The sequence below is a fragment of the Cebus imitator genome, unplaced genomic scaffold (genome assembly GCF_001604975.1).
Source record: "Cebus imitator isolate Cc_AM_T3 unplaced genomic scaffold, Cebus_imitator-1.0 Scaffold614, whole genome shotgun sequence".
In the NCBI taxonomy this organism is placed as follows: Eukaryota; Metazoa; Chordata; class Mammalia; order Primates; family Cebidae; genus Cebus; species Cebus imitator.
This window is the reverse complement of record NW_016107929.1, coordinates 820,833-829,549: the sequence shown is the minus strand read 5'-3', so window position 1 is coordinate 829,549 and position 8,717 is coordinate 820,833. Positions and strand designations below refer to the sequence as shown.

The window sequence follows — 8,717 nt, the reverse complement described above, 5'->3', positions numbered from 1 at the left end:
GCCTGCAGAGACCGACCAGGGAGGCACCCCTTCAACCCCTCCTCTCTCAGGGCTTGTGGTGGGGGCTGCTCCTCTCTGTGGCCCTGCACTCCTGACTGCCCTCCTCCAGGCTGGGCCCAGGTCTCTGGAAGCCACACACCTCCCTCCCTGTCCTCTCCCCCCACCCCTGCCAGCTGATTTCATTTGCCTGACGTTGTGGTTGGCCCTACCCCTCCCTGTCAGGCCCCCCCAACCTCCCCCCCCCTGCCAGTCGGGGCCAGGCCAGGCCAGCTCCTCTGGCAGCAGAGCCTGGGCAGGTGACGAGCGGACGCGGGCGTCGCAGCTGAGGGAGTAAGGAGGCGCCCAGGAACCGGAGCTGGAAACCGGGCCGAGGTCCAGCCAGAGCCCAAGTAAGAGGGAGCTGGCCTGGGCTCTGCTCTCCTGGGCTGGGGCCCAGGGAGGGCGCAGGCAGGCTGGGGCTGGATGCGAAGGACTCCAAAGTTGGAGGGCCTAGCCGGGAGGTGGTGTCGGCACCCAGTCACTTCCCTGCGTCGTGGAGTCTGGTGTGGGCATGAAGGGCAGAATCACAGCGTGGTGGGGGTTCCTCAACACCGACCCCATGTTCCTGGCAGGAGCCAGAGCTACCCCTTGACCGGTCAGCCATGGGGGAGATGGAGCAACTGCGTCAGGAAGCGGAGCAGCTCAAGAAGCAGATTGCAGTAACTCCAGAGCCCTCCCACTGGGGCCCCAGAAAACAGAGCTGGGGACAGGAGGGAGTGTGGCCCACGGGGAGGGGGCTGGGTTTGCTCTTGAGTGAGTAGAAGTGACCACAGACTTTCTAAACTTGGATTGCATATTTGAGACCCCCAAACCCCAGAGCCCCAAGCCCAACCTGCCTCAGGGGCCCTTGCACCCGCCACCCCCACCTTGCCTTTGCTCCCCTGATGTCTGCTTTCCCTGCAGGATGCCAGGAAAGCCTGTGCTGACGTTACTCTGGCAGAGGTGAGACCCCCTGTCCCCCTGAGGGCAGGACATGGGGGGAGGGGAAGGGAGCTTCCTGACCAGCAATAGCCCGTTGCTTGGAGCGTTAGTACAGCATGTCCTTGGAGTGAGGAAAGCTGCTAGTTTATTTATTTAACCAACATTTAGTGGGACCTGCTCTGAGCCAGGCACCATATTGGATGCGAAAGACGCAGACACAGTTCCTATTCTCGTCCGTAGAACAAGAGTCAGTACACCCCCCTCCCAGGGCCTTGAAGATGAACAGGTGATAGTACTTTGTTAATCATAAAGGCCCTGCAGACTCTAGTTGCTAGTTTTCTATACTGTATTTTGTCAGTTCTAAGATGCACATTTCTTCACATTTTGACATCTCTGAAATCAAGATGCATTCAACAATGGATGATTGTTTCAATTAGAATTGGCAACATCTTTTATTTCTTAGTGATGCATCTTAGATTGGATTACACATATTAATAGTGAACACTTTTTATGAGCCAGAGACTGGGCTAAGCTGCATAAATACCTAATTTCATTTAAGTTTCATGACATCTCTGTAAAATAGGTGCTATGATAAGCCTCATTTTACACCTTGAGGAAACAGACTCAGGGAGGTGAAGTAACTTGCCCGAGATAACAGAGCAGGCCGGGCACGGTGGTTCATGCCTGTAATCCCAGGGCTGGGAGATTGATGTGCAAGGACCGTTTGAGCTCAGGCGTTCGAGATCAGCCTGGGCAACATAGTGACATCTTGTCTTAGTAAAAAAAATTGTTTTTAATTTTAAGAAAAGTTAGCAAAGCAAGTAATGGCAAATCAAACTGTCCGCTCTGGACCCCCAGCCTAAGTCTAGAATCTGCTTAGCGCTCCAGGGGCAGAGGAGGTGCAGTTCAGGGTCATGGTGATGCCTCAGGTATCCAGTTAAAAAGCTAGCCATGCTGCATTGGGGGCGGGGGCGGTGACAGCAGGCTCATCTCAGCTCAGGAGAGACAACTGTGAACATCTCTTCCCAAATCTGTTTCCAGTGACCTCACATTGGCAGCTTGAATTTGGCCAAAGTGCAAATGTTTATATCGTAGACATCACCTTCCCACCTTCCTCACCGACACTGGAGAGATACTTGTTAAATACTTAGCAACACACCCCTGGCCATGCAGATGTCTCTTTCCCACATCAGTCTAAGACACTCAGGCCAGAGACTTATTTCTCTAAGGCTGGGGTCCTGACCTAGAGCCTGGCACAGAGCAGGAACTTGTAAAGATCAGTGGCTGTGGCAGACCTCTGGGCATGCAGCCTGCTCACCCTGATATTCAATGCCCCTCTCTCTGCAGCTGGTGTCTGGCCTAGAGGTGGTGGGACGAGTCCAGATGCGGACACGACGGACGTTAAGGGGGCACCTGGCCAAGATCTATGCCATGCACTGGGCCACTGACTCCAAGTGAGTCTTGGGAAGGTTGGGGGGAACCGAGAGTGGGAGGGTGAGAGCGGGAGGGAGGATGGCAGGAAGGAGAGGCTTGCATGATATGAGATGACCTGTCCCCAGGCTGCTGGTAAGTGCCTCGCAAGATGGGAAGCTGATCGTGTGGGACAGCTACACCACCAACAAGGTACCAGCCCTGCCTCCTAAGCCTCCACCACCGCCTCCTTCCTAGGGGCCCTATGCCTGCCCTCCTCTGCCCAGCTGGGAGCTCAGCTCGGGTCCCGTCTCTGCTCAAACCATCCTCCCTGCAGGTGCACGCCATCCCTCTGCGCTCCTCCTGGGTCATGACCTGTGCCTATGCCCCATCAGGGAACTTTGTGGCATGTGGGGGGCTGGACAACATGTGTTCCATCTACAGCCTCAAATCCCGTGAGGGCAATGTCAAGGTCAGCCGGGAGCTTTCTGCTCACACAGGTGAGGGAGAGACTCTCTCCTCCCCTTGAGGGGTTCAGAGAACCCTGGGTTTTTCCTGGGCTGTGGCTCTGCAGCCAGGGCACTGTCCTTCTAACCACCTCCAGGTTATCTCTCCTGCTGCCGCTTCTTGGATGACAACAATATTGTGACCAGCTCGGGGGACACCACATGGTGAGGCTGAACGTTGCCAGTGCTAGGGCTTGGGCATGGTCCTGGCCTGGCCTTTCCTTAACAACCTCCCTCCTTCTCGGCAGTGCCTTGTGGGACATTGAGACTGGGCAGCAGAAGACTGTATTTGTGGGACACACGGGTGACTGCATGAGCCTGGCTGTGTCTCCCGACTTCAATCTCTTCATTTCTGGGGCTTGTGATGCCAGCGCCAAGCTCTGGGATGTGCGAGAGGGGACCTGCCGTCAGACTTTCACTGGCCACGAGTCGGACATCAACGCCATCTGTGTGAGTGCACCTCCACCCCCGCTTCACTCCAGCTCCTTCCCCACACTCCCCACAACACGTACAACACACGTCCTCGGCCCCTCCCATAGCTTCCCTAGCCCTTTCTTTCTTTCTTTCTTTTCTTGAGACAGAGTCTCTCCCTGGAGTGCAGTGGTGCAATCTCGGCTCACTGCAGCCTCCACCTCCCGGGTTCAAGTGATTCTCCTGCCTCAGCCTCCTGAGTAGCTGGGATTACAGGCGCTTGCCATCACGCCCGGCTAATTTTTTGTATTTTTAGTAGAGACAGGGTTTTACCACCTTGGCCGGGGTGGTCTCGATCTCTTGACCTCATGATCCGCCCACCTCGGACTTCCAAAGTTCTGGGATTACAGGCGTGCGCCGCCACGCCCGGCCAGCCGTTTCTTTCTTTCCTTGTTTGGAAACAGAGTCTTTCTCGCTCTGTCGCCCAGTCTGGAGTGCAGTGGTGCAGTCGTGGCTCACTGCAGCCTCAACCTCCAGGGTTCAAGCAGTCCTCCCACCTCAGCCTCCTGAGTAGCTGGTGCATGCCATCACACTTGGCTAATGTTTTGATTTTTTGTAGAAATTTGTTCCCACTATGTTGCCCAAGCTGAGCTCAAACTTCTGAGCTCAAGTGACCCTCCTGCTTCCACCTCCCAAAATATTGGGGTTACAGGCATGAGCCACTGTACCCAGCCCATTCTATCACGTTTGCTTTATGATTTTCTCTCTATAGAGAAATAGACATAGATACACACACACACAGAGATGTAGACACACATTTTCTTTCTGGGTCCTTTGAAAGTAGGTTGTAGATGTCATGCTTCTTTACCCCTTAAGTACTTCCTAAAACAAAGCCCTTCTGTAACATCATCACAGTATGAGTCTTAAAATCAGGAAACTTAACACTGACACAATACTATAGCCTACAGTCCATATTCAAATTTCACCAATCGTCTCAAAAATGTCCAAAATAGCTGTGTTTTTTTCCTATCCAGGATCCAATTCAGAAACATGCATTGCATTTCCTTGCTGTGTCTTTTTAGTCGCCACCTTTAGACTGGAACTGTTTTCCCACCTTTCATTGTCTTTTATGTCACTGACATTTTGGAAGAGTCCAAGCCAGTTTTTTGTAGATTCTCCCTCCGGTTGAGCTCGTCTGACATTTCCTCCCAGTGAGATTCAGGCCTTGCATTTGTACTTAACCCTGTTCTTGCATACCCTGATCCAGCCCACAGGAGTCTGGGACAACCTCTGTCCGCCCTTCTAGCCAGGTCATCACAGGCAAGCCTTGGCACTCTCGCCTGCGACATGGAAATGATGCCTGCCTGCAGCGCTGTAGTGCAGAGCAGGCGAGGGGCATAGGGAAGTCATTGGCACATGGTGCCAGCAGGGCTGCTTCTCACCCCAAACCAAGGACAGGCAGGCAGAGGGGCTGAGAGCAGCGGCTTGACCTGGAGCTGTCAGGTGGGAGCCAGAGGGCAGGAGAGGCTGTGGGCTGCCCAGGTCTAATCCCTGACCCACTTGCCACCTGTGCCCTCAGTTCTTCCCCAATGGAGAGGCCATCTGCACGGGCTCAGATGATGCTTCCTGCCGCTTGTTTGACCTGCGGGCAGACCAGGAGCTGATCTGCTATTCCCACGAGAGCATCATCTGTGGCATCACGTCCGTGGCCTTCTCCCTCAGTGGCCGCCTGCTATTCGCTGGCTATGATGACTTCAACTGCAATGTCTGGGACTCCATGAAGTCCGAGCGTGTGGGTAAGGGCCAGCCCTGGCTGCTGCTTCCTCAGCTGGAAGGATTCTCCCCAGCCCTCTCTCTCCATTCTGTACCCCTCATCGGCTCCCATTTCGAACTCTCTTACTGCTGTCCCTTGTCACTGGGTGACTCTACCCCTGGAATCCAGTACCCCTTCGTTCCCAGCCTAGGACTGTCTTCCCTCAATGTTGCTCTAAGCAGCCTCTCTCCACTGTCCAATGCCATGGCTGCTCCCTGCCTTAGGAGATGTGTGGACTCTGACTGTCCAGTCAGTTCTGGGTTCCTGGCATTTCAGGGGCATTCACTGAGAGGCAAGACAGTCTCAGGGAAATACGGAATCAAGGCAGAATCAAGATCTGGAGTGGCCTGAGGGCCCTCAATCCAGCCTAGGGCTCGTCTAGGACTATCCTGAAGCTGGTCAGATAGGATGATTTCTTCTCTACCAAGAGGTCAGGTGCTGATGAAGATAACACTGGCCGGAGGCAGAATCCAAATCCTAATTATGTTGCTCACTTTCTGAGTGACCTTGCACAACTCACTTCTCCATGGGCCTCAGTTTCTTCATCTGGAAACAAATAGGATGAATGGATTGCCTTGTTTTCCAAGGTGCCCTTGGTTTTTTTCATAGCACACAGATCCTTTGAGCCTTTCCCTGTCTGATCCCAGCCCTCCCCCAACTGAAGCTCTTGACAGAGAACCCCCTGCCCTAGGGCTAATCCTCTTTCAGTCTCTCATCCTTTCTTCAAGGGTTGAGCCCAGCCTACCCAGTCTAGGATCCTTGCATGCTCAAGCACGCACGTGCACACCCACACACACACACACACACACCCACACACACGCACACACTGCTTTCCAAATCAGCTTGGAGAGACATGGTGACTCCTTTCCCTCTTCCTCAGGCATCCTCTCTGGCCACGACAACAGGGTCAGCTGCCTGGGAGTCACAGCTGATGGGATGGCTGTGGCCACAGGTTCCTGGGACAGCTTCCTCAAAGTCTGGAACTGAGGAGGCTGGAGAAAGGGAAGTGAAAGGCAATGAAGACACTCAGCGGCCCCTCCCCAACCCCATCACATTCAGGTGTTCTCTTCTATATTCCAGGTGCCATTCCCACTAAGCTTTCTCCTTCGAGGGCAGTGGGGAGCATGCGGACTGTGCCTTTGGGAGGCAGCATCAGGGACACGGGCAAAGAACTGCCCCATCTCCTCCCATGGCCTTTCCTCCCCACAGTCCTCACAGCCTCTCCCTTAATGAGCGAGGACAACTGGCCCCTCCCCAGCCCTTCACAGGCACAGCAGACTTGTCTTTGGCCGCAGGCCCCAGGACTCCCCCAGAGCCACTACGTTTGTCCAGATCTGGGTGGGACAGGGCTTTGGCCCCGTGACTATGGCTCTGGCACCATTAGGGTCCTGGTCGTCTTCTTACTCATGCTGTCACCTTTTTCTACCTTTTTATCTCTCCTAAAACACCTGCAATAAAGTGTAGCATCCTGGTACATCTGTGATGTTTGCCTTCCACTCCCTTCTGTTCCAAAAAGACCAAGGTCCCATTTAAGGGCAGTCATGTGTTACAGGTGCTGTGATAAAGGCTGGGTACTGGACAGATTGTGGGCTCATGGGAGGAAGTCTGAGATGGATCAGGAGGAGAAGGTACTCAGCAGGTGGCTGGGGGACTTTGTGTGCAGCAGTTTGCTATGGCCTGCCTGTGGTGCCTATGTGTGTGTTTGTATGGGAGGGTTAGATTGAGAAGGAATCAGATTATAAAAGGTCCTGAATGCCACACCAGAGAGTCCAGACTTTTTCCTAAGGGCAATGGGAAGGCACTGAGGAGCTCTGAGCAGACTAGTAACACAGTTATGCTTCTCAGAAAGATTGCTCCAGATCTTTCAGAAATAAGCAGTGTAGGTTGATGAAAGGGAGGGAGGAAAGACTGGCACTAGGGAAACAAGGCGGGAGGCGGGTTGCAAGAACTTCGAGGGTGATAGGACAGAGGGGTTAGGGGGAGGGGTTAGAGAGATTAAAGACGTGCAATCAGCCAGAACAGTAGCTCATGCCCATAATCCCAGAGCCTTGGCTGAGGCAGGAGGATCTTTTGAGGCCTGCAGTTCAAGACAAGCCTGGGCAACACAGTGAGACCCTGTATCTACAAAAAAAATGTAAAAATTAGCTGGGAAGGCTGCGCATGGTGGCTCATGTCTGTAATCCCAGCACTTTAGGAGGCTGAGGCAGATGGAACACTTGAGCCTAGGAGTTTGAAACCAGACTGGGCAATATGGCAAGACCCCATCTCTATAAAAAAAATACAAAAATTTGCCAGGCATGGTGGTTCCTGCCTGTAAGCTTAGCTACTCGGGAGGCTGAGACAGGAGGATCGCTTGAGCTCAGAAGGTTGAGGCTGCAGTGAGCTGTGATCGTGCCACTGCAGTCTAGCCTGGATAACAGAACAAGACCTTGCCTCTAAAAAACAAACGAAGAAACAAAACATGGAATCACCAGAGTTTACTGACCAAGTGCTAGGATATAGGATATTGGGAGGGAAGGATTCAAGATAATGGCCAAGGTCGGGGTTTGGCAGCTAGGTAGATAATGCTGTCATTCATAAGGAGAGGGAAGAGGGAATGAGGAATAGCTTTTGGAGGAAGAGCATAAATTCAGTTTTAGACAAACTGATGTTGAAGAACTTATGGTCAGGTTAGACAGAGAGACCTGGAAGTTACCAGAATGTAGGGAAGTGACAGCTGAAGCTCTAGAGGCAAACACCTAGGGCGGGCAGGAGGAAAGGGCGGCAGGGCCACGGGGACACTGCGGTTTAAGCGAGGTGTGAGAGGAGGCTGAGCGCACCAGTGGACTCAGGCCAGGGAACACAAGCTCTCTAGGCTGCCATTCCATACACAGAAGACTCAATGCAAAGTCTAGATATACCTTTTTAAAGTATCATTTAAAATTACTTCCTTTAATATACAAGAAACACACAAGATACAAAGAAAGCCCAACAAAGCTCTTAGTCCTAGTTTGGCAGTTGAGGAGGAGTCTGAGAAAACAAGCCTTTCCTCAGTATCCCTGGGAAAGAAGGGGTGAGAGGACACATATCACCAGGCCCTGGGTGACTGCATTGCTGGGGCCATGCAGGGCCTAGCTCTCCACTAAGGGAAAGTGCTGATTTTCCTTGTCATGGTCCTGGCCTTGCTCCCATGCTCGTCCTCCAGTTTTCAGAAGTCGTCCAGTTCCAAGAATGGCTCCTTCCTTTAGTTCGCTAACATTTTTACTTAGGGGTGAAGGCCGTTTACCCTGCAAAAGGCCGTATATAAGTTGGCGGGGGTGTTGCTATTCAGGAGCGGGAAGATCTGGGTAAAAGGGTTTCCCAGCTGGGTGCAGTGGCTGACGCCTATAATCCTAGCACTTTGGGAGGCTGAGGCTGGCAGATCACCTGAGGTCAGGAGTTCGAGACCAGCCTGACCAACATGGTGAAACCCTGTCTCTACTAAAAATACAAAAATTAGCCGGGCGTGGTGGCACGTGCCTGTAATCCCAAGTCTGGGCAATCCTAGCTACTCAGGAGGCTGAGGCAGGAGAATCACTTGAACCTGGGCCGCGGAGGTTGCAGCGAGCTGAGAGCATGCCATGCACTCCAGCCTGGGC

The 8,717-nt window shown here is 53.1% G+C and overlaps 2 protein-coding genes across 4 annotated transcripts in view; one reads left to right on the top strand and one right to left on the bottom strand.

The window, feature by feature from the left end:
- The first annotated feature begins 227 nt into the window (after window positions 1-227).
- GNB3 (G protein subunit beta 3) lies at window positions 228-6,578 on the top strand. Its single transcript, XM_017517038.2, has 10 exons — window positions 228-389; window positions 612-698; window positions 943-981; window positions 2,308-2,414; window positions 2,520-2,583; window positions 2,708-2,870; window positions 2,975-3,041; window positions 3,125-3,326; window positions 4,867-5,083; window positions 5,981-6,578. Exons 2-10 carry the CDS (start codon window positions 642-644, stop codon window positions 6,085-6,087), a joined length of 1,023 nt encoding a protein of 340 aa, XP_017372527.1. The 5' UTR covers window positions 228-389; window positions 612-641; the 3' UTR covers window positions 6,088-6,578.
- Window positions 6,579-7,995: 1,417 nt separating this feature from the next.
- Window positions 7,996-8,717, bottom strand: part of CDCA3 (cell division cycle associated 3) — a 2,957-nt gene continuing 2,235 nt past the window's right edge. For 2 of the 3 annotated variants that reach the window (XM_017517036.2, XM_017517032.2), the window contains exon 6: window positions 7,998-8,366. Coding sequence is in view for 2 of the 3 variants with exons in the window: in XM_017517032.2 (XP_017372521.1) it covers window positions 8,211-8,366 (156 nt within the window). In the remaining variant the exon portion in view is untranslated. Of the gene's footprint in view, window positions 8,367-8,717 lie in introns of all 3 variants that reach the window. The other variant, XM_017517034.2, reaches the window with a different exon arrangement.